The 26,390-nt window shown below is 41.7% G+C and overlaps 2 protein-coding genes across 2 annotated transcripts in view; both read left to right on the top strand.

Annotated features, from left to right (window-relative positions):
* The first annotated feature begins 905 nt into the window (after positions 1 to 905).
* klf17 (Kruppel like factor 17) lies at positions 906 to 3,502 on the top strand. The gene is made up of 3 exons (XM_020112692.2): positions 906 to 1,176; positions 1,299 to 2,394; positions 2,500 to 3,502. The coding sequence occupies exons 1-3, from the start codon at positions 1,096 to 1,098 to the stop codon at positions 2,673 to 2,675; spliced, it is 1,353 nt and encodes a 450-aa protein (XP_019968251.2). The 5' UTR covers positions 906 to 1,095; the 3' UTR covers positions 2,676 to 3,502.
* Positions 3,503 to 9,930: 6,428 nt separating this feature from the next.
* slc6a9 (solute carrier family 6 member 9) overlaps positions 9,931 to 26,390 on the top strand; it is a 73,624-nt gene continuing 57,164 nt past the window's right edge. Inside the window, exons 1-2 of the mRNA XM_020108063.2 lie at positions 9,931 to 10,133; positions 22,331 to 22,614. Of these exons, the coding sequence (XP_019963622.1) occupies positions 22,585 to 22,614 (30 nt within the window). The 5' untranslated portion in view covers positions 9,931 to 10,133; positions 22,331 to 22,584. The remainder of the gene's footprint in view (positions 10,134 to 22,330; positions 22,615 to 26,390) is intronic.

Here is a 26,390-nt window from a genome sequence, read left to right as displayed (position 1 = left end):
GTCAAACCAAAGTCAGAATTTTTTTCTCTCTCTATGTATTTATTACTTTTATTGTCCAGTTCTCCTTCCGTTCTCCTGCCACCTGCACATTACCATAGCAATGACTGCAGGGGACATTACAGGACTTTTGGGGGGGGGGGGTGCTCATTGAGAAACATGTATTCCTTTGTTGACATCCAGATTAACAGGTTGTTTCGATGGTCTTCGGGAATCAGCCGCCTTTTCACACGTTTGTGTTTGCGTTAAACACGCAGGGATCAAGTCGGGACACATTAATGGTGTGAGTATGTGCGTGTGTTAGAGGGAGGCTGGAGTGAAACTGTCAGAGACTTTTACGCAGCAAAATGAGCGCACGGGAGAGAAAGCCCGTGTGCAACAAATGACACTTGACCCACTTTGTTCCCTTTTAGTATTAATACTTCCATGGAACGTTTGTACTGTAACGCAACACTTTCGAGGACTTCTATCCACTGGAATCTCTGGTCTCCTGCGCCTCAGCACTCCAGCGAGGTTCAGTATCGCCCCCTGTGTCTGTCTCTGGGGAAATGTTTGGTCTCATGAGATGAGAATATGATGCCTCCACACTGCACACACCTTTATCTTACCCACGGATGAAAATAAAGTGGTGGAAATTTGTATATTTCACCAATTATGTTCAGCCAAAAAGGTGGATTGGTAAAAGTCGATTGAGTTCATGCGTAAAAGACGCGTAATTTTGTATGCATGGGCTCATGTGATGTTCATATATTGTGATCATGATCATTATACTCAACCATTCTGTTATGTAAATTACTTATGTTATTGTTTTGTAACATCGCTGCTTTACGCACCTAAATGTCATTTAATGTTTGAGCCGTGGGGGAGCTGCATGTCCATGTTGTAGGGGGAGGGGGGGTAGTGGTAGCCACACCTCCCGGTACGGGACACTGGAGCTATAAGAGGCTCCGTCAACACTGTTGATAGTTACATCCTGAATCCTGGAACGCTCCTTAGCTGTCGACGGTACCTCAGACGCGTTTTATGGACATAAAGGACCGCGTCTGTTCGCACTTTCAGTTCTGAGTCCTCGCCTCTGGTTACCTGTGAGCGGTCAGCATGGCTGCGACCGAAGCTGTGATACCCGTCATGACGTCTTTTCCAAGTGTCCAAACCATGGAGGGGAAACACTTTGACGATGTGAGTAAACACCTCTGAGTTTTTCAAACAGTGTATTTCTGGAGAACAGTTGGGTTTAATTCGGTTCAGATTTCTGCGATCACCTGAGGCTCACTCCATGTTTCCTCTGTGCTTCCGTACAGCTGTGCAGAGATGAGTGTGCGCGACAACGCAGCGCAACAGGTGGCGCAGACAAGCCGCTGATTGAGGTGGAGTTCAGCATCGTGCAGGCTCCTGCTCTGCCTCCCAAAGACGACGACGAGCTGGGGAAGTTCTTGGACCTCGAGTTCATTTTGTCCAACACCATCCACTCCGATGTCGTGAGCACGAGCAGCATTTCTCCACCTCAGCAGCAGTGTGCGTATTCTCTGCCGGAGTCTCCGGAGAGCTGCGGTTCTGTGCCTGACAGCAGCGACCACCCCTCCCCTCACCTGGCCCAGCAGAGCTACTGCGGCACCGCGAGCTTCACGGGCTCCAGCCCGGTGCGCAGCCTCATGGCGGAGCTCCTCACACCCGAGATGGGCTACCCGGGGGAGAGTTCGCCGGGCAAAGCGAGAGACGTGCTGGAGTACACCGAGCTGCGCGCTTTGAATCCCGCCACCATCCAAACGACGCCTGTGCACCAGCATGTGGCCACATCCCCGCCGCCGCTTGGACACAAGATTAAAGACGAACCAGTCGGTCAGTCCTGTATGATGGCTGCTGCTGGCGACTTTATGGGACAGATGTTTGATAAACACCAGTTACGCACCGCTCATCCAGCAGCATTTACGCACCACCACGCTTTAGCTGTAAGTGCGTTGCCGGGGTTCGGCGCGCAGCCCATGCAGCACTCAGCTCTACAGGGACACACAGACTGCCACCTACACATGAACTCGACCATGAGCTCTCATCATCAACACCATCATCAAAACCAGTACATGAACGCGCCCTACCAGCCACAGTACACACACCAGAGTGCGGCCCCGTTTCAAGGACAGTTCAACATACACAGAGAGCCGGTGCGCGTTCACCAGCAGCATCACCCGGCTTCCATGCAGGGGATGATGCTCACCCCTCCCTCGTCGCCGTCATTGATGGAGTTTTACGCGCAGGACGAGGTGGGAAGCATCAAGCAAAAGCGAGGCCGCCGGTCGTGGGCAAGAAAACGCGCCGCGACGCACAGCTGCGAGTTCCCCGGCTGTGGGAAAACCTACACCAAGAGCTCCCACCTGAAAGCCCACATGAGGACACACACAGGTGAGCGCATTTACTTTGTTCTCATGGTCAAACAAATCAAATCAAAATGTCACTTTGCAACATGAAGTCTGTAATCTAAATGAAAACTGAATTTGTGTCTCTCAGGTGAAAAGCCCTACCACTGTAACTGGGAAGGCTGTGGCTGGAAGTTTGCCAGGTCAGATGAGCTCACCCGTCACTTCAGGAAACACACTGGACACAGGCCTTTTCAGTGTCACATGTGTGAACGTGCCTTCTCCCGATCAGATCACCTGGCTCTCCACATGAAGAGGCACATGTAGGCCATGCTGACCACAAGGACATTATTGTATCTGAAATCCATCATGGGATCATGGTCAGAACATCCCTGAAAAAGTTGGCCTCGTTATTGGACAACCGGTGAACTGAAGCCTTCCTGTAGGAACCTTTGTGCCTTGGCAGAGATCAAACATGACAAATGTGCTCTCATTCCTTGTCAGGAAAGAGAACGAACCCTGGTGTTTTTTTCTACATTTTATGTGCATATATGAATATCTTTGGCTAAGTTATAGTAGTTTGGTATTTAAGGCATTTCCTCACCTTGTCTTATAAATAACTTATTGATTGTTGGTGAGTGTCCTGATGAGACTGTTATCTGCTTCCCAAAGGGGACAACTCACTACGGGCAGGTCCCATTGTACATAAATGTAAATAGTATTTTTGTAATGTTTACATACGTCTACTCAAATCAGGTCAGGGTTTTTTTTTATGCTTTTATGAAATCTTCTCAGTTTTTTAGTACACAAAACAGATTTTATAGCTTTACTTAGCATTGTTGGCTAGGCCTACATTTCTTTGGTTTTGTAAAGGTTTGCTTAAGCAATTCCAAAAACAAATTCAGGTACTAAAAATGATTTTCAACATAGTCAGTCCATCCTTGAATTCAAATGTTCTTGAGATCCCAGTGTTTCTTAAGGATGCAACGCTTTGTATTTTGTCATGGAAAATTACTTTTTTTAAAGAATGAAGAAATCCATTGCAATGGTCAAACTTCTGTACTTGAACAGAATTGTCACTCAAATGCATCATTCTCCAAGAATGCTGTTGTTTTTATGTACTTAAGGGCTAAAAATAAAAGTACTTTTACAAATATATGTGTCATTGTATATTTCCCACAATCCACTAGTCATGTTTAATTTGAATTACCATTTATACCAGCGCAGCAGACAGAGCACACTGCAGTTGGCAACTAAAACGTTTGAAATAGAAATTTGTGATGACAGTATTTTATATTCTGTCCAGGCTGCTTGAGGTTTCCTTTCCAAAAATGTATCCTTTATCTCGCTTAATTAAAAAACTACCATCATTTCACTTCTCTGATCTATTTATCATATACATTAAACTGCTGTATCTCACTTATCTGTAATATTGAATGAAACCCTTTGCAATATTCCACCTGCTTGGCTTGTGTCACTGCTTATTAAAGGCTGCCTCCTAGTGTTCATTCATATAATGACATTAACCCAAGGCAATAATTTGTGTTTTGCAGTTTAAATAGCAAACACTTGTTTGAAAGGGTAATTGATTAAAGGTGGGAGGTGAAGCAGACATATGTCTCATTCAATTCAATATGTTCCTGCCATGGACCTATGTGGACATAACACAGTATATACAGTTGACTCATAACTACTCTTTAAATATTTTACATGCACGCAAGAAAAATCAAAACAAGAAACAGAAGAAAATTCGGAGAAAACCAGAAAAAAACTCCAAAACACAGGGTCCAAACCAAAAACACTGGTAAAAGACAAAATAATGTATAAAACTATTTACACACAAGTACACACAGCCTTCAGCTGTGTAATAAAAAAGCTACACAAACACAACCTTAAGCTGTCAATAACACAACAAGCAAAACTGTGAAGAAATAATACAAACTAAAGCGATGCAGCCATCTGTTGACAACTGAATGAAAAAGAGAAGGCTTGTAGTTAGCTGGCGTCTAATATAAACCAGAGCTGGGGAGAAAAACTAATCAGACTCCAACAGTAACACAAACACACAGTAGTATTTATTCAGTTCTTATTCTCTTTTTATCGCCCGCAGTAGAAAATACACTCTTGTAAGAATAATACTCACACTAAGGTAAATCTACATCATGCACATTTTGCATTTAAGTATGCCATTTAATTGGATCTGGGATGCAGTATGCATTGTTCACAGAGAAATGAATGCATTTATATTAATCCAAATTAAAATGATTATCACATTCAGGTTTCCATATTTAGCATAAAATCTCAGATGCTGAACAGGCAGTTGAACAAACTGCTGTCATCTGAGGTTTGTCCATTTTGATATTCATTCCAACAACCAAAGAGTGTTAGAGCCATCATGTCCACGTCTTTGTGGAGAAAAATATAAAGCAACAAGTCTAGATGTTTCTTTCCTTGTCGTTCCCAAGTGTACCCACTAGATGTCCTCTTTGGTTAAGTTTCATCAGGCTGCTTCAATCAGAAGAGCCTGTGATGTGTTCAGTCTGCTCAGGGTCCTTTGCAGAGTTTGTTTGTTGGATATCCTGAGTCTTCTCTCTCTTAATGGTCCAGTGTGTAAGATTTAGGTGAAAGGGAACTATTGGCAGAAATTTAATGTAGAATAATCGTCATGTTTTCACTAGTTTGCTTCATCTAAATTGTATGAATTGTAGTTTTATTTACCCCAGAAAAGGTCCTTTATATTCAAATACTTTATATTTACATCGAGGGGGTCCTCTCTACGGAGACCTCCATGTTTTTTACATTAGTCCAGACTGGACAAACTAAACACCTACCACAGGTTCTTTTTCATGTTTGGAAGGAGAGGGTGAGGTGAGGGGTGTTCAGCTGCAACATGCAACTTCAACACTGGATATCACAAAATTCTACACACTGTACCTTTAAATGTCACATGTCTCCATTACCGGAGCTTTGGCTTGTCCTCTCCTGCAGCAGTTTCATCACAGTCCTCTGCAATACATTTGGATTTTGCATTTTCTTACAATACCCTTCAATGGAAATCTTGCCTGATTGTCAAAGATGAAATGTGTTTTGTCATCACATCAAATTTGACTTTGAAATATTGCTCCAAACTTCAAAATCATCGTTCAGTGTCACATCTTTAGATAAACATTTTCTGTTCTATGCTGCCTTCAAATTAGGATGGAATGAGGACTTTGATAGGTCAGTTCATCAGAAATCATTCAGGTTAAAAAGCTCAAGAATCCATTTTGAAGAATGCACATTCATGTGAGAGTCTATGACATCATCAAAATGACTGGTGTAGACCTCAGCATTCAAGCAAATGAGAAGACACTTTGTGAGCCACCTCTGTTCACTGACTTCTTATGGTGGCCCAGCCGGAAATACAAACGTCCTTTCCTTGGCACTGTTCCGGGTGCTTGGATCAAACTACAAGGTCATAAGGATTGAGGGGTGTCCAGTGGCTGGGTTTCATGTTGTTGTCCTGAGATCTGAGAGCTGGACAATATGGACGTTCAATGACCCGATCTCAAGCAGCCGTCCTGTGTTTAGTTGGAAGAGTTCGAAATGTGTCGTACAGCACGGGGAACATAAACATGACACTCAGAGTCCGTGGCACTGGTGGCTCTCAATCAGAACAGATGTAGCCACGACTGATCTCAAGCAAGCTGGCATTGCATTGCATGTTCTTGTAATGGGAGCCATGTTTCTGGACCAGGATGCACATATAGACTGTAAGGCATCACATAATCTGTTCAACCCGAGGAGCTGTAGTCTAGGATTCTGTTTAGTTTCTGAATACCTTTGTGTTTTCAGTCCATTGATTCGGTTCAGGGGCAGAGTCAAGAGAAGCAGCATGAAGGACAGGAGCCAGTAAAGTGCTACCACCAGTTCATCAAGGTCACTCCATACCTATTACCATAGGGTGCACAATATTTAAGAATCACACATGGTGTTTATGCAGAGCTGACAGAGACAGAGGAACCTCTGCAGACACCAGCGGAGGCTGAAACTGCATTTCAGGAACAGGTGCAAGATGCTGAAGGAGAAGTGGACAAAGGAGGAAGCTCTAGCATTTATTCAGTCTCTGATATGAGATGTAAACAGCCCACAGCTGTGTGTGTGTGTGTGTGTGTGTGTGTGCAGTCAGCGTCTGCACCATACTGCCTAAATCACAAGGTCGAAAAACATTTTCAACATGGAATGTGTGGTAAAGATAAAGAACAGTAAAACATCTCCTCTGCATAGCAACTGACCATTTGATAAAACCGCTGTCATTGTCATTCCCTGTGAATTAGAAAACTAAATGATTCCCTCATTATCTTTAGAAGGATAATGTCCATCACTCTTTTGAGACTTGATAATTATGATAATAATAGTAATCCTTGATTCAGCCCTTCTCTTAACTGTATTTTCACAAAAGGAACAAAACATATATAAAACAAATAAAATGGAGTTATATCAAACAATGTAGCATATGTGACATGGTGATCCACTGGTTTGCACTGTCACCATACAGCGAGAAGGTTCCCAGTATGAATCCTGGTTCGGGTTTGCTTGTTCTCCACGCGTGTGCACAGGCTTCCTCCCACAGCCCAAAGACATGCAGATTGGGATTAGGTTTATTGGAGGGTTTTGATATGATTGTGAGGTAGTTTGTTTCTGTATAACAAGCGATATGTTAGCAACCTGTCCAGGGCCACTCTCACCAAAAGTCAGCCAAGATTGGTTCCAGCCCGCCTGTGAGTCTGAAAGGAAGGTGGTATGAATAATGGATGGATGGATGGACATGGTAGCACTGCTTTGAGAGAAAACCTGGTTCTCTATCTCCTTTTCTCAAACTTTTACTTGCTGTCATCGATCTCCACTTTGTCTCTCAGCTTTTTCCTAACTTCCCACCCGACTTTCTGTACACTCGCTGTCTTCCTTCTCACCTCACTCTGTCCTCTCCAGTGCTGTCCCTTATCTTTTCTTTCATGTTGACATCATTCCCTCACTCTTTGGACAGTGACAGTTTCCTGTCTCGGATCATGCAGGTCTGTGAACCTACGATTGGGTTTGGTGCGTGATGTGGAAACTGTCACCAATTTCCTTTTCACTTTCTTCCTGATTATTTATTCATTCTGGTTCAGCAACAACTGACATTCTGTAGGTGTATTTCATTTCGTATGCAGCACATATACTTGCAGTGAAGTATGTAACAGCTCTATGGGTACTTTAATTCAGTAAAGGTGTTTTTAGTGCTTTTTTTAATTCCCAAAGGCACATTACACATTCTCTTACATGTCCCAGACTGGATTTCCTACATTGTCTCAAAATGGACTGAGCTCTGTCTCTCTCTGTTCTCACTTCAGTTATCTCAAGATCACATTCCTCAAACAAACTCACTCACATACGGAAACACATTTTTGACAATTCGGTCATTTGCATTTACCACTATACCATTGGGTGCTTGGATTCTGTGGCCATAAGGAAAAACACAACCGTCATTTTTCCAAAGGACATGACTCAACAACTTAACGTGCTTACTGTGATGCTGAAACATGCATTATTCCGATTCCCAAGGACTTCTCCCCTCTGGGCATTAGCTCACTGTGTTTCTAACTCATTGTCAGACACAAGGTTGCCCATGGAAATCTTTTCTTAATCCATCAGTCAGCATGATTAGGCTACATTATGTTCATTAACTATGTGTGGTATATATTTTAAAAAATATATAGTGTATTAAACTATTAAATTCACCATTTTAAATTCCAATATATTTTTAGAAACAAAGAAATGAACCTCTTGCATGATTGTACAGTTTTTTTCCATTGCATCATTGAAGAACCTGATCTCAGATAAACATCAGTGATCTGTCTGGTATCAACAATGGAACATTTGCTGAATACATGTTCAGTTGTGCGTGTCTCATGCCTCGTCACTTGTGTCTGGGGTTCTTGTTTTATCTCAGACTGTAATGCCTGTGGTAAAAGGTTGTTGCCTGACGCTGAGTTCAAGGTAGGACATGGGAACACCACTACTGATTTTACAGAATTAACAGTAAATTCCTGGCAGAAAAGTTGCCAGTAAAATAGCTTTTAATTGTAATTATAATGTAGATTTCAACTACATCTTGTATTCTATTCAAATTACAGAAGCCAGTAAAAGCTGTAGGTACTTGACAGTACAATACATTGTTTTGTTTTTATTTTGAAGATACGTTCAATGAGCCTTGAAAGAGAGCAGGCTTGCTGGTAACTGATGCTGCAGATCCAAATTCATCAACACTCAGCTGCTCAAAGCGATTCAGAGTCCTTATTTACATATATATACACGAGACGTGAGGACTGACTGAGTTCTTCTTCTTCTCGTACACCTTCCCTCTTCTTTGGCTGAGCAGCTTGTTGGTGCCACTGGTTGAGCTGATGCTAAGGAAACATCTGAAATCACAAAATCACATGAATGATAACTGGTCACATGATGAACATTTAAAAAGCTTTTAACTACTCAGACATTTAAAATAACTACATACTGTAAATGTATGTTTTTTTTTACTTACTCCACACTAATGTTCATTATATTGCAATCCATATTGTGTTAGTATTTGTATAAAAATACTATATAGTTTAACTGTTTAATCTTAAGGAAATTCGTGCAGGATCCATTATCTGTCTACTGTTAGATATTTCTGTGTGAGCTGTCAGTGCCTCACAGGATGTGTGGAATATTTGACCGCAACCCCCCAAACCCCCTCACCTCCCTCCTCTCACCCCAGGCTCTGACCGGCACCACCGCCCCTGCATGCGTGTCTCCTCCTCCTTCTCCTCCTTCCTCCGCTTCCCCAAGAGCCCCAACAACCTGATCGGTCCAAAGACAAGGTAAAGCCTACATCTGCATGCCTTGGTGGCGGGGGGAGAAACACCCGACGTCCATCTGCATCTCTCATCCGCCACACATGCACTCATCTGTTGATGTAGTGGACGCCCCGCAGCCTCCATGCACGGCGCCGGTGGCGCGCTGCAGCCGCGGCCACACCACACCTGTCTGGAGCACCGCGTCGCCTCATCACTGCCTCCGCTCACGCCACTGATCCTGTCATCACAAACACACACCGGACATCACCGTCCGACGCGGTCACATGTGGTGTCCCAGCGCACTGCCAAAATCGCAGGGGGTCTCTGTGAGGAACGGACGCGGTGCGGTCCTCTTAACAAAAGAATGAGCAACACATGTCCTCCGCTGAACACGTGTAGCTGCTGACACACACACACACACACATGCACACTGACATGCACTGTCAGACCTGCAGGCATCACACCAGTCTGATTACACATACAGAGACCAGCAGCTCAGGTTTGGTTTCTACAGCATGTTTAAGGCTTTTATGTCCAAATGTGGGATTACGCATGATCTGGATATATGTGCTTTTAATTACAGGCTCAGTTACAATTAATCGGTCAGGATTTAGTGGTAGATTAAAAGCATTTTAGTTGCAAATGCATCATTCAGGTCAATAAGGTGAAGTGATGGAGCAGCGTTGTGCACCATGTGTTCCTGACAGGTATCCACAGACAGAGAGCCCCAACACGTTGCTGCCCCCACCCCCTCATTCGGAGTTGCACAGGGAGGGGCCGGAGGAGGAGTCGTTTGGCGGACTGTGACCGGAGAGGGACGGAAGACCAATGTGGTTGCAACTTCCACTCAACTAATATTGTGGAAAAAGTGAGATAAAAACAAATGCTCACAGCAGACTGCGGCCCCAAAGAGAAGGCCTCCCCCCCGAAGGTAAGACAGCACCTTGAGTTTCAGTCCAGAGCTTTGTATGGGTTTTAAAGTGGGTCACTAGACCAGCAGCTATGATGTGATTCCACCTCTTAGCTGTATGTGCTGATGCATGATGAGGATTTCATGTGTCTATGACGTGGATGCTCACACTGTCACACTCAAGTCACATTGTTTAATCTCCGCGTGGAGAAACACGTGGCTGCTGCCCCCCCTCCCTTCCTGCGGTTCAACTTATATACAGTCTATGGGTTCAACTTAAGAAAAGAGGGGGAGGTGCCATCTCGTGCTGGGACTGGATCCAACATGGTACATGCAAATATTAAAGAACAAATCATTCAAAAGTAACACTCCAGACCAATGATTTTATAAACCACTGATGGCAAATTTGACAGGAAGGATGCAGCATTCATTTGTAACATTAACATGTATCACAACTGGAGATGAGCTGATCCCACTGTTTTGCTGTTGATCCTCTAACCCATAGAAGAAAGTATAATGCTGATACAGTGAGACACAGATTAGCCACAACATTAAGACGGGTAACTGGTCATATGTGCTGGCTGACTGGTGTGTGAGTAGTCAGATGCATTCAATCAACCAATCAAATTTCATTTGTATAGCCCATATTCGCATGTCACAATTTGTCTCATAGGGTTTAACAAGGTACGGCATCCTCTGTATTTAACCCGTAAGAAGAGTAAGGAAAAACTACCACAAAAAAACCATAGACACTCTCCCAGGACGGGTAATCTTCCAACCCCTTCCACCCTGTTAGCATTTTCAAAATTCCCATCGCAAAGGGAAACAATGAGAGCATACAAAGGTATGTGGAATTAGCTAATATTGATTTACTGCTGTGCTTATAATTATTAATATAAAATCATGTTTGCTTGCCACTGACAGCACTTTGTGAACCCTTTTACGTATAAGTTTGTCTTGAGATTCAGTTTAATCATCATTCTACAATGCAACTTTGTATAATGAAATTGCAGATGTAGTTCATTTGAGCTGCTCACAAGAGAAACAAAAGGTATATTAATGAATGAATTAAATAATGCAGTTATAAAATCTTGAATTACATATTAAATAGTGATTGTGTTTGGAATAGGAAATAATAGTCTCAAAGCCTGAAGAAAAGAAACTGCTCCAAAGTCTTGCGATCTAGCAGTGGATACCTTAGTATGGTTTGCCAGGTGGCGGCAGGGGGATCAGGTTGTAGCTGGAGTGCATATTGTCAGTAAGTGTCCTTTGGGCTTTGCACAGGCACCTTAACCCCCCAATGATGTTTTTAAATGTTTCTAAAGTGCTAAGTTTTCCTAAAACTTAACTCTGCTGCTGAGATCACATGATTTTCTTGACAACACACAGACACCGTCGTCAGCTCTCAGTTGGTGTCTTCTATGTGTACGTCACTGCTCTTTCCCAGGAAACATATGTTTTCTTTTAGTTTTCTTTTTCTTTCTGTCCCACATTAAAAGCACCGACTTCTCCTGGATTTCTATTGACATTGTAGGAGACCAGGTGGAGAAGGAGACAGGCATTCACTTCCAGATTTGGTCTTATCAGTCAAGTGTAACACATTGCTAACACTTACTGTCAGTAACAGTTCCACCATGTCATCCATCTAAGAAAAGAAATCCCTGCTCTTGCGTTTCACAATGTTCTTTGTTTGTTGTTTTTTCTGCAGCCAAGCAACCGAGTGCAAACGCTCATGTCTTCCTGCCTCTGGGCCGTAACAACTCAATGACATTGAGTGGCAAAGGAATCCCTAAATGTATCAGTGTTATAGGATAATGTCATAGAGGCTGGAGATCAGTAGAAGTTGGGGGATGCAGCAGGACTTAGGCTCTAAACATGTTGTTTTTGTGAAGGCTTAGTTCAGGCATTGTCTGGAATGTCCACATACTTGGGAGGGAAACAAGAGAGATGGAGAGATACATGGAATGGTTTGAGAATGAAGAAAAAGATGAAGAAAGTGATATGCATTCAAGCATAAATTAAAAACAGCAACACTCAAGTCAGTTTGTGAAGTGAGAGAACTCTACATATTGATGCTATAATGTTTAACCTCATTGTGAAGAGAGGGGGAGATAGGACGATGGTTATTTTGCAATGGACAGATTGGAGTGATGCAGCATTACAACTCAATGACATTGAGTGGCAAAGGAATCCCTACATTTATCAGTGTTATAGGATAATGTCATAGAGGCTGGAGATCAGTAGAAGTTGGGTGATGCACCAGGACTTAGGCTCTAAACATGGAAGAGAATCATAAGTTAACACAATAAAAAATATAGTTTTAGAGTGACTCAGTCAGGCCAGACCATGAGCTGCTGTGAAATGACGTCGAGATAACTGTTCACACCAGAGATCTTTAAAAATTTGGCTGAGCTGAATTAGTCCTCTCTGATGTTCTGAAATATACCATAATTAAATGGTATGCTTTTAGTGTTTCATTTTCTATGATATCATTGAAAATTGAAGATAATTGGCATATCATACTTCAGACAAATTGATTTGTCAAGAAAATGGTCTGCTTATTCACTGATAGAAATAATTTTCACAAGATTCCTAGAAATTTTCACATATCAATGATATGTCAAAAGATATTAGATATTACCCACTATCAGGAAAGAAAAAGTATCTATATGCTGTGACAAAATCAAATCATTTGCTGGACTGAAGGGTAAAAGTGGGTTATGTCAACAGAAGTTGTACATGCATGAACGGCAGTAAATTCAACCCCAAATACATGCTCAAACACCATCCCCCTTTCCATCTGATCCACACAGGAGAGCCTTTCTTTCTTCCATCCATCCCCAGAGTTCTCTGCATGCTTTTCTTATTCACTGGTATATAGTATATATAGCCCACAGCTTAGTCGTCTTATGTGTAAACCAGTAACATCATTTTGCAGTTAGAAATATCCAGTGATAATAATAACATAGGCCAATGGTATATCTGAAAATCAATAGTCAAACATTTCTGCTACCTTACCCTACATTACCCCCTAATTAGATAGCAATTTTCTTAACTGCAAATTAAAGATGAATAGCAGTCAGCAATTTGTCTGCAAAATCCTAACATCTCAATACAGATAATGTTTCAAAATGTAGCTAAAATCATATTTTGCATTGTCAGTAGATTTGTAATGGCTCAAACTCAATGCAAACCAATGGTTTTGACAAGGAAACAGCAAATGACACCACAAGTCAATGTCAGATCTTATCATGTGCAGGCCATGTTCTAAATATTAAGCTCGTCTTCTCCCCACCCTGTGACAGACAGCAGATTTTTTGGGAGGGGTGAGGTTTACAGCGGGTCAGTGAAAAAGATCTCCGTCATCAGCACTCCTCACTGTATAGGCCCCCTACTGTCATATTAACTGAAACGCGGCTTGGATTTATTTATATGGGAAACTGATTGCTAAAAAGATCATTACATGGAAATTTGAAGGGGGTTTTATATTAATCTCGTGTTTACAACTAGTTTCTGCAAATTAATTAATGCAGATTTAATGTTAAACAACATAAAAATTTGGTTAAAGTCATGAAAAAAAATGTGTGTGGTTAGTAACAAGTTGTGAATTTAGACTAAAAGAAAAAAGTTTTGCGAGAGAAGTGTTATAAGAAGAGTTATAAATTACTAGGAATAAAGTCCTAATATAATGAGAATACAGTCATAGTTTTAGGTAACGTGTTATGTTAAAGGGGGTATATCAGATGATCAGCCTGCTGCCTGTGTTAAAATGAGACATCGGGCATCTTGTTAAGTTCTACCTACATTGTGCAAGAAACTGAGTCAGTTCTGATGAAAGAATTGTTTCTGTTGTGGAGGAGGACATTTTTGTTGGTGTGTGACTGTGAGGCTATTGTCAGGCTATTCTCATTCAATTCCAATATTTTCTTGGACTTTATTCTTCCAATATTATTACTTTGTTTTTGATATATTCCATTATTCTTAAAATCTCAGATTTTTCCCTCCAAACATTTATAGTTACAGCATATTGTAATTTAAAACAGCATCAGGTGGTGGAATCTTCCCATGGTTTGCATCAGACAGTTTTCACAGCAGGCTGTGTGTGAGGTATTTCATTGTTGTTTTTGTGAAGGCTTAGTTCAGACATTATCTGGAATGTCCACATACTTGGGAGTAAAACAAAAAGAGACGGAGAGATACATGGAATGGTTTGAGAATCAAGAAAGAGATGAAGAAAGTGATATGCATTTAAGCATAGATTAAAAACAGCAACACTCAAGTCAGTTTGTGAAGTGAGAGAACTCTACGTATTGATGTTGCTGTAATGTTTAACCTCATTGTGAAGAGAGGGAGATAGGACGATGGTTATTCTGCAATGAACAGATTGGAGTGACTAAATCTGTATGTGCTTTGACCACCAGGGGGCCCTATAACATAGTTAAGCAGAGCTGTTTTAAATGTGTTGGTGAGCACAACAGTGTCAGCATCTCTAAGATATTTCAGTTAGGAACCATCAGGTGGGTTTTTAGCACGAGCTTTATGGAATCTGAAGAACCTTCCACCCTTCCCAGGCCCTCATACCCTCCCTCTGCATGTGTGACTTAGCACAACATGATGACATGATCTAAGTATGATCTTCAATGTGTTACGAAAAAAACAGAGAGGAGCACATGTACATGTGTCTGCACAGCAGGCAGGTACATTTGTAAAATATTATATTATAAAATGTTAATGTTGTATAAGGGTTAAATGTGAAAACTTTTTGTATTTGACTTCATTCCAGGAATTAAGGTCATACTTACTCTGTTTGTGCACATCAAGTATGTTTCTTCTTTATTCAGAGTTTCAGTAAATATTCTCACTTTTTAATGATTACGTATGTTTGTGAGAAAATGCAAGTGTTTGGACAGTTGTCAGATCAGCACCAGCACTGAGTGCAGCTTCCAGGCTCCTCGGCTTTTCATTCACAATATTTTGACATGTCCTCGTAGAAAAAGCACAAAATGATAACTTTCATTCAGCTGCTTGTCCTGGTTCTGTGCATCTTGACTGCTGTACTGCAGTTTCACTCAGAAGAATCTCTGTTATGACAAAGTAATGAGGACACCACACCATATCTATGTTGGGTTCTGTCTCAATGTTGTCGTTAAATCATGTGTTTTCCAAGTCAGGTAAATATTACTGTTATATTACAGTTTAACTATACAGACAAAATGATGATCCCTGTCCTTGAACCTGCATACAATGTTTTTTTAAATATCGGGCTTAAATGAGACATAACACCGACATATTATCACCGTATAAACTCTACTCACCTATTCAGCAGATTCAGAGCAACATTAGCAACTAGTTTAAGTCATGTTTTATCAACCCAGTGGATGTAATGTTAATGTTCACCTTCCTTTTTAGCTCTAGTTTGGTCTCAAGCAACTCCTGATGGACTTATCTAATTAAACCTGTTGCACAGATCACACGCTTGTCCTCCCGGGTTAGGGTGTTTTTTCTGAGCAGGTTCCTCTTCAGAAGCTTTAGCTTAAAGTTTTAGCCAGCAGTCCACTTGTGCACACTTTTAAGTTATTGAAACCTGTCTGAGTGCTAGCGAGAGTTAGGCCTATTGCAAAAGCAAAGAGGGCTCCTAGCCTCATAGAGCGAGGCAGAGAAAGCATGCAAAGTGTCTTGTCCGAGGCGACTGATGAGACTGATTCAGCCTTTCCTGTCTGTACTACAGTAATTCCAACAAGTGCAATCCAGTTGCATACATTGGCTGAATATTATAAAATATCACTGTATATTTGCAAGAATTTCCCGCATTATAAAAGCTTGATTTGCAGGAATCAAGCATTGATTTGCAAAAATTATGGGCAACACCTAAAATCACACACTAAAGTGTGAGGGGAGGTGTGTGAGGTGTCAGCGGTGGTCTGTTTGCAGTAAAATTGAGGCTTTATATGACACACTGAATAGATTGATCATCCTTATTGGAGTGATATCTTATTATTCTCCAAGGCAATCCTCTTTGTGTTACTCCATTTGTGTTTGATTGCTTTTGTCTCTGGAGTCATTTCAGGACCACGGTCTCCATTCATTAAAAAAGATAAGAGAGCTTGACCCTTTGCTTGTGGGTGTTTGTGTTGTAGCAGCCGCTGTTCATTGACTATGTTTTGAAAAGGTTTCCTCTGCTGTTGGACATGGTGATTTTAGCTCTTTTGTATGGGAACAGGGTTCAGAAATAGTCCACTACTAGTATTTTTTTTTTTTTTTACTGCCATAGATTAAGTGTTCCTGTGTTTTTGCAACACTCTCCTCCCTTTCCAGCCCCTCAACCACAGCAGCCAAAATCATTTGAATGTCACTAATTAAAAAATCATGATTTGTGCACTTCATATTAAAATCCCATATCTTCTCATTCCCAATGCCATTGCGCTATTGTAAGAATTTTTATTTTCCCAGCAGTCCACAGTGATGCATAGTTTTCTGTCTCTATTTACAGGGTGCTGAACAAAGCATAAGCATAGTTGTCAATGCTTTGAGTACCATCACAATTTCTTTGGCGTTTTTACAGTATCTGTGCACAGCGGAGAAAAGAGGCTGTCTATCATGACGAAACAGAGCGTGTGCTGTCCCAATCACACTGCTGCATATTGGCGCTATTGATAACAGACACAACTGCTTTACACACCCAACAATATGATGCACTGTAATGACAGATAGCAATAACAGATGCTTTTTTTGTCAGGAACCCAATGCATTATGTGCCATGACAGACCAGGGCAAAGGTCCTCACTAGGTCACAGTATAGATGTTGAGCTCATTACAAAGAAGAACTTGTGAGCGCAGAAAAGTATTTAATAAGTCGTCCTTGAATTTATTCACCTCTTTTTTTGTTTTTGCTTCAAAGATGCTTCAGCAAAATAAAAAAATAAAAAACAGATAAAGTAATAATCTGTTCTTTGACTCAACAGGTCAAACTGTACCCTGAGAAGTGGGCGCTGACAAAGAAAAAAACTCACTGTGGTTAATTTGTACCTATGGACAGGTGAAAAATGAAAGGAAAAGCCAACATAAAGTGTCATAGCAAGGTGTGGGGCCACCCATGTGCCAGCAGAACAGTTTTAATTCAGAACAATGTCATTGATTCTATAAGTCTCTGAACTCTGCTGAAGGGCTGAACAACATTCCTCATAAAGTTATTCCCTTGTTTGGTGTTTTTGATGGTGACACTGGTGGTGAAGAGCGATGTCTCCCAATTCAATCTGAAATGTTGTAATTAAGGTCAGGAGAGCTGGCCTTAAAATGCCTCATCTAAAACTCTTAGTTGTCTTTTTAATGGGGTTATTTTCCTTTTTCATGGGAGGGCTTTAGAAAAGACCATTGTTTCACTAGAATGAGAATAATGCCATCAGCGAGAGCCTTGATGACCTTTGCTCTCTACAATGCTTCCCACCGGTTCCATCACCTCTGTGTAAGTGGTCTGTCGCATACTGTGCACATTTAACCTACGAGACAAGGAAATACAAGGGAGGCAAGACAAGGCCTGAGAGAGAGAAGACTTACAGTGTGTTGATACAGAAACCGCTTCGGTTTTTCAGTCATCCTGACACTTGTATGATTGTCTGAGGCTGTGTACATAGGCCACAGCATAGCTTGACTTTACTCATGTGTAGGAACCCAGCCTAAAACATATATTAATACTCCTATGTCTACTTTTCTGACTTAGGAGTATTCAGCAAGCCCCCGAAGAATGAAAACCAGAGCTTGACAGTAAAGGCCGAACAGTGGTTTCCTGTCATGGTGACAGGTGTGTGTGAATGTCAGTTTGTTGCAGACTGCCGTGACCCACCATAGTGCGGGGGGGAGGGGGCTTCTGAAGCTTGTAAGCCATCCGATGAGCAGCTCTGATGGTGCTTACTGGCAGTTGAGACTTGGTATGAAAGTGTCTTGAGAGATCAGATCACAAGTGGACAGTTCTAAGTTTGTCAGTTTGGATTAGAATGCATCTCAAGTAACCAGTTGAGAATGGGATCTCACTTTCCCTGCTCTATTTGGAAATACACACACATGGAATTTCTCTTTGCGACGTTGTGTTCGGACAGTTTGACTATACAGTTTGCTTCATTTCAGTATGTTTGCATCAGTTTGTGTGCATCCATGTGTTGGTGTGACACAGAGAGAGAGAGAGGGAGAGAGAGAGAGTTAAAACAGTTGTGTGTGTCCTCATGTGACCCAGACCACCTCAGAATGTGATCCGTGTGATCGGATCTCAAATGATCGTCAATGTGTCTTGGGTACTCTCTTACTTATAGTTTGAGCTGTCCTCTTGTGATCAGATCATTTAGGACAGATGTTAATAGCAGGTCTGAACGGGTCTAAGAGTCAAGAGCCAGAGTAGCAGCTTTGTGTGCTTGAATGCATAGGCATGCTAACAATAGTATGCTACCAAACAAAGTGGTGACTATCTTAACATGTAGGTGTTCAACTGTTACCTTTTTTGCTGAGTTTACTGTGTTAGGGTGCTAACACAATGTGCAGCTGATGGAGATCTTGTTAGTTTTGATGGAGTTTTCTCAAAGTTCTGGACAAACTGAGCTGCTGATGGGATGATGGTACAAGGTGAAATGTCTGAGGACCTGTTGTTGATAGATCAGTACTTTGGCAAAGTCATTAGGATTCATTGGCAGGAAACCAATTATCTTCCAAATTTCATCGCAATCCATTCAAGAGTGGAGATTGTGCCAACCGGCTACCTGAGGACATTAGTACATTTTCATTAGCCAGTACCATTAAACAATATATTTATTATTTCATTTACTTACCTCATTTGTCAATGATTAAGAAATCTGTCTCTGAAAGGCTATTTTATTGAGTGTTCCTCAATTGCTTCTTTTGACTCACACAATTAAAAAAGGCTTAATTACACTACAGAAGCAGCTTCATGAAAATCCCATTACACTGTTGATGAGATTAGCAGTTAGCTGAGACACAGTTTGTCATTTGGAATACAACATACGTCAAAAAGTGTCAAATTGCAAAGAACTCTTTGTCTAAATAAAGGCAATGTCCAGACTATGGGCTTTATACAAAGATGGACGGTGTGCCTCACTTGCACTATACAGAAATTAAACTAAAATACCCCGGATATGAACACTTCCATCTGGTGCATCTGCCAGAGTTAGTGCCATAGCGATCGGAGTATGGAGCCACCGAAGAGGTTCTGTTGATACGTACTTTCTACAAATCAGGAGTCAGTTCACACAGTTTTTATAGCATCAAATAACTAATTAAAACCAAACGCACCCGGAAAATAACATTTACATAAACTAGTGCGATAACTACTACCTTAAAATGGAAGAGACCATCAATCCAGTTAAATGGAGGCGGTGGGATTTATGACCTATACTGCAACCAGGCACCAGGTGGCGATCAAGGTGCTTTGGCTTCACTTTTGGAGGGCATTCATGTTGTCCATCATTATAAACAGTCTATGACCCAGACCAATTATCAATTGGGCAAAGTGGCCACTTTTACTGTGTTTTGACGGGGTTGAAATGTGTTTGAAATTTACTGCACCCTTATTGGCACCAAGTCCACCTTAACAAAATCACACAGTTATTCCTTCACCACTGACAATTCCTTAGTTTCTCCCTCCCCTCAGGTAAAGAGTCTGGCTGTCATCATTGACAGCACACTATCTTCCCAAGCCCACATCAATAATGCTACTGGGTCAGTATACTTCCATTTATGTAACGTTAATCGCCTCGATTACTGTAACTCCCTTCCTCGCCTTTAAGATCATCCGTAATCTCGCTCCTCTATACCTTTCCGAACTCCTGCACATCGACACAACCTCCTGCACAGGTCTACTTCTTTCTTCCACCTCACTGTACCACCTGCCCACTTGACCACCATGGGATCAGGAGCCTTCAGCCACTCTGCTACCCATGTCTGGAACTCCCTCATTATTTTAGGGTTATATATATGTATATATATATATACATATATATAACTTTTTTCTAATACAGTAATTTGTGTAATCAAGTTGCCTAATAGGTCTTGGGCCAGTATCAACACCAGTTCTACATGGTGTGGGAGGCATGAGGGGGTTAACTGGGCCCCAGTAGCGTACTTTTACCCCAGCGCTGTGTTATAGGTTACTCTGGCAATGGGCAGCGCAAACACAGTGGTGGAATTTTGATGAAAATCAAGGCTTTGTAAGCACATTTTGTTCTGCCCCTCATGCTTCCCCTCATCCTCGGCTGATTGCTGTGAGGTCAGGACATTTGTGTGTGTACGCGTGCTCCATCTGCGGCCCTCTCTCTTTATGCTGAGGAAAATGAAAATACTTTGAATTTTCAAAAGCGTAGCATCGTCACTCATGCCTGAATTATCCACAGCAGAAACCGGTTTGCAAAGCTGCTTCACCTCCTGAGCCTGTCTGTCTGAGCACACTGCTGTATGGGCAGGGCCACTTTTCTTGCATTGTACCATTATTAAAATTGTTAGTTTTTGTTGCAAATATGGCTGAAAATAGATGAAACTATAAACTTTTTTAGTCATAAAGAAAACCAAACATGCTTACATAACATTTCACACTGATCAAACTGAAAAACTCTATTGGTCTCCAAATACTGATAAGCAAACTATGTGGACCAAAAAAGGAGTAGACCTCAAAAGTCGACAAAACTTACTTTATTATTAACTTGATAAGACCTCTACCTGGAAGATGATAGTTAAGGTCCGCAAACATCCTTTTTCTGAGCCAACACATGGTGAGTTTGATCTAACCTCTCACTGCCACTCCTCCTGGGGTTGTCCAATAGGCTTGGCTCAAATCTTGCCCTGTGTACTTACATTATAGTCAACCAGTGGGATGGAACCAGTGCACTGCGACTTGATTATTGACTTCTCTCTTCACACCAGTTAGTTTCTCACTGGTCAGGACATAGAAGTTGTTTTTTACTGCCCCATGTTTTTTTTTTTTGTGGATGGTAAGGTTCACTTTTTAACTGGCTTTGTTTTTTCTCTTGTCATTGTGCAGCATGCTGTGTATGATGGACGTCCCAGGTTCAATTCTTGGTTCCTGTAGGCTCCTGTACATATGAGGGGGGGGGGAGTGTGTGCATTTGTGTGTGTTTGTGCGTAACTTTGAATGGTGGCTATATTTGGCCACTTTCTCTCTTGCTGGGAGGCTTTTAGTACACTGCTAGGATTTTCATTCAGTGAGGCAGTTATGGAGTCCGATGGAGTTGGTGTGTTTGACTCACACTTCCAGGACTGTGCAAATGAGCTGATAAAGTGAAGAAGCTAAGCACTGCAGTGTATCAGCACCAAACATGTAACATAATCAGCTCCTGGAATTTTTTTTTTTTAAAGTCAGTTAGCAGATTAACTAGAATGAATCAGTAACTATTTTGATGATTCATTAATTTGTTGTACACCAAACATTGTCTTGTTTCCACATTGTCAGTGTTTTGCTTTGTTTTTACATCACGGTAAATTGATAATCTCATTGGTAGGTGAGGGCAAAAGAGTAAAAATTGAATTGAGAAAATAATGTATTAAGTATAGGTTTCTTAAAAAATGTAATCTAGTTGCAATCTAGCTGGAGACTTGTCTTGTTGTCAGTTATTATTCCTAGTTAAATTTCATTGCACATTTAATATATTTGATCAAACAATTATTATTATTGCAGTGCGTCACATTTGTACTCGCATGTAAAATATTAAACAAACTAACTCCAGACTAAGTCTGAATATTTGAAGCCAACATGAGCATTTCAGAGACAGAAGCATTTTCTGCCAGTGTCTGCTAGGCTGTGAGTGCTCTTTTCCCAGTTTGGCTTTCATACAGCAGTAGTCAATGGGCAGTCTAAACGTTCCCCTAACAGTTAATCTCTCTGCACAAAAGGGCACTTTGTTATGGCAGCTGCTTTGCTGCAAAATGCAAATCTGTTACTACATGTTTTCTAAATTCTTTTTTTGCTTTCAGACTCATTTTTAAAGTTTTATCTGCAGCTCATAGTTTTATCGAACACACACAGAGCACACGACCTGCTGATTTAGTATTTTTATTTTTCAACTCAAAAGTTCAAAGACCTGAGGAATTGTTTTGAACGTGGCCAAGGGGACGAGTAACCAAACCCCCCACCCCCATCTCCTCCCCCCCACCCCCCATCTCCTCCCTCCACCCCTCTCTCCTTCTGTCACATGTCCTTTTCACAGCATAGAAAAGTTTCTGGATTAGAGCAGAATTAACACAAAGCGGCGACGCCACTCCAGCGACACTCAGCGAAACAACGCAGAAGAGGCGAGAGGGGGGACTGAGACAGAGGGAGCGACACGACGGGGTGAAGACACTAGAGCGAACCTCAACCACCTTTGAAAACTGTGACAGTGAGAGGCCATCCCAGAGAGAGAGAGAGAGGAACAGACGGCAGCAGAGAGGCAGGGGGTCTTTGCACACAAGGTCCTGAAGGATGGAGGAGAAGCAGTTTGCTGGGATCCTGGTGAGTTTTGTTCAGTGAATACACACACACACACATGCACACTATGACACTCTTGTGCAAACACCTGTAACACACATACAAGTAAACGACAAATATGATTGCACGTCTGAGCCACTGCGAGATGCAGCTCACGGGGCCACCATCACTCTCTGCCTCACCTTTTCCCCAGTTTGAGCTCAGTAGAGCAGGTGGTTTCATCCAACGGGCTTTTATTTTCTTATTTTGTGCATTTTCCTCTTTTTAAAAGGATTTGCTCACAATTGTCCTATTAAATCTACACTTTTCATCTGAGCTACACAAGGCAACACAATCGTAGAAATAACAAGAATTTTGTAGACAGAGTTGTCCTCACCATGGCAACACAAAGCATAAATCATCTACTAAATGTTGTCCCAAAAGGACATACAATTTTATCCATTGGAGCGTTCCAGCCACACCCTCCATCAAGCTTTTTGCGGAAAACCTGTTGTCAGCGTTTCTTGGCCGCTGAGGTTAATGTTTTTTAGACAGAGCTGTCCTCACCTGCTGTTCACCATGTGGCCCGCGGAGCATAAATCATCAACTAAACGTCCCCAAAAAGTTTGTCTTTCCTTTTAGCCAAAGAAACTTTCCATTCACATTGTCCAAGAAGCTGATCTGTGCAACTCTGCTAACAGTTAACATGTTTTCAGTGTTTTCTTGGCTGCTGATAAGAAACTGGGCCAAGAGGTAAATGTGTCAGTGTCAGGCCTCCAACTGTTATTGAAGCTTTAAATAGAGGTTTGGCATCATTGGCAGTCAGGTCACTTCCCCCCTTCCCCAAACCCTCCCTCCCCCCTCTCCCCCTTCAGTCCGTCTTGAGACAGTGATAAACACAAACTCCGAGCTCCAACTCTCCTCTGACATTCTTGCACATTTGAAGCTTCACTTTCCTCCCTGATTACATTTTTTTCTCCGCTGTGTTCTGTTGAGGTGTGTGTGTGTGTGTGTGTGTTATCAGTCTCGCCCTCTCTCTCCTCTCAACATTTGAAGGTGGTTGGTTATTTCTTCTCCTCTTCAGAGCTTTTCCTGTGTGTGTGTGTTTGTACATTAGAGTTTTCAGCTACATGACAGATTTCCAATCAATATTTTGCAAAGTTCTAAAGCTGCAAAAATAGTCTAATTTAGGTATTCTTATCTGGCGTTCAAAAGTACCTAAATAACCATCTTAACGACCTGTCCGGCCACTAGGTGGCGATAAAGTCTACATCAATAAGCTCAAATACCAAGTCAAATACCAGTGGTCTAAGTACTACTGGGCAATTAGACCTAGCAGTGTTAACTAAACATAGAGAAACCTGTGTATAGCTGCCTTTGTTGTTGTTTATCTTAGTGAACGCTCATCACACAAAGTAACAGTGGACATTGTAAAACACCACGTTTTACATGCACACAGAAACCGTAGTTTTTTAAGAATCTGCACTTTGGAAGGCATAAAAAAATCTCTGTTTGATTGACTTAAAACGCTGTTTGCTTGTGGACCAGAGGCTGAAACGCAGAGGACAAAGCTCCTTTTGCAAAATGTCCCCATTAGTGTGGACAGGGTGTGAAACTGCAGCTCGAACAAGTTTCTTTCACACACTCTGGCAAAGAGGCAACTGAACTATCATAGTACAAGTATTTGAATGTGTCACTCTGTGTATTCATGATGGTCTTCGTATGTGAAAGCACCTTCCCTCACAGTAAGAAGACATTTTGAGAGAACAATGTGCAGTACATATTTCAACATTGCCTAAATAGAAACAGTTGATAAATTAATAATTGTGCTATCAGCTTAGTCAACGTCATTGGAGGGAGGGTGTGCTGCACATCATGCTATGCTACACAAGCAGTTGTGCTGATGTGAAATGCAACACATCTGTTACCTTATTAGTCTGAGATGCTTTCTCGGTCCCACTTTCTCCTCTAGATTGCTTATGTGTTTTGGCTCAAGGTTTCCCATCAGTGAATAAACAAGTGTTTCCCTTGTTCCAGGTCAGTCCTGCAAATTAAAAAGCTGTTTATAAGTGACACACAGGGCGTATTTACATACTGGAAGAAAAACCCATTTACATTAGAGTTGGGCGTATATGTGCAAACACAATAAGGTCTTTGCACTTTTCTCTCCGAGGCCACATTTTGACCCCAGATTACTTTCGTATGATTCTTTTAGACACACACAACTTATCTGTGACAGTAAACATGGTACAGAGCTGCAGGGAGATTGTACAACAACAACCACTCATGCACACTTGCACACCGCTCGCCTCTTGTGATTGGTCCCTTCTAATGGCTGGGCCTGTTGTCCTCAGCAGTGGTAACAGTGGTGATGTCAGTCGTGACTATAAGACGTCAACAAACAATGAAAGAAAGTGTGTGTATGAGAGATTTATGGAAAAAGTCTTCGCCCTCGCTCTCCCATCGCAAGCTGTCTTCTCTCCTTGAGCTCTTTTCTACCTCTTCCTCCTCATCCATATTTTCACATTCATAAAAATGGATTATGAATTTCGAAACCAGTCTGTTTGGAATCTGTTGTTTCCTTACTGGTTGCTGCTTTCTTTCTGAAATTTAAAGAGTGACTATGATCAACCAGATTAAGCTTTCTATATGCGCCGATGTTTTTCATACAATCAAAGTTAATTATTACTGTTCATGTGTGTGGTTTTAAGTTTGAAAGATTTACTTAACTGCTGTTATTTTTTCATACATTGCATGTCGGCTATTTTAGAGGTCCATTACGCAATCGACACAATCTTCAGATCTATGTTCACAACTTTTCAAAATAAAACCTCTGCCATTCTGCTAGCTTTGTATAGCAAAAAAAAAGGAACCTTTACTTTGTAGAGACATTTCTAAAGAGAGATAGACATTTCTGGAATTAGTTGGTTGATCTTTTATTTCTTTTAATTTCAGAAACAATCTCCTCATCTCTACGTTTGTTTTAAGAGTGAAATTTGCCGTTTCCTGTTGAGTTTTCTCAACATGTGTTTTTGTGAGTCGCAGCCTTTTCTTTACCTTTTGTTTAAATGTATTTATGTTGGCCCAGATGGTTGGTTGGTGGATGGACATGTCACTGTAAATCTCATGACAAACAAGGCGCCCGCTTCCTGCTACCGCTTGGCTCGGCTGGTCGCCTTCTGCCGGGGCCCTTTCTTGTCCAAACGTTGTTTCCTCGCTCGTTCACAGTGTTCAAAGGGAGCCCCCTTCCCATCAATCTCCATGCGTTGTCTTTGACCGCCCTGGAAGCTGCCACTTCCACTGAGCGGATGAGCAGATGGTGCCCTGGCACGGGCTTTTACCGATAGCCGTTGCTTTGTTTCTACTCCTTAGTAACTTCTTTTTTCACTTGTTGTCTTAAAAATGTCTGCTCTCTGGATGTATGGATGTGAGAGGAGGGGGAGGAGTTGGGCCGAGGTTTCGCTCATTTGTCCGCTCAGCGCAGCATTCATGTGTCTGGCTGTGCCCACCACTGCTGCCCCTCCATCACTGTTAAGGCCAAATGAAGGGAGAGGTCACCTCAGACTGGTGCATCATCCAAGCTCGACACTGGCAGAACCTTTTCATCCACAGTGTTGGACTGAGATGTAAACATGAAGAATTCAGATTGGACTCTTAAACTCTGTCTGCACTGAAATTACACATTTCCATTATTAAAATTGTAGCTGATCATCACGATGTGACGGACGACATACATTCACCTGCATACTAAAGATTCTATTCTATTACTGGTGTTTGCAGCACATTCTTGAAGCCTCGGCTCAGTCTCTGTGGATTAAGTT

This window comes from Paralichthys olivaceus, chromosome 16 (genome assembly GCF_024713975.1).
Source record: "Paralichthys olivaceus isolate ysfri-2021 chromosome 16, ASM2471397v2, whole genome shotgun sequence".
NCBI lineage: Eukaryota > Metazoa > Chordata > Actinopteri > Pleuronectiformes > Paralichthyidae > Paralichthys > Paralichthys olivaceus.
Note: the sequence above shows the minus strand (reverse complement) of the source record. Positions and strands in the feature narration are given on the sequence as shown.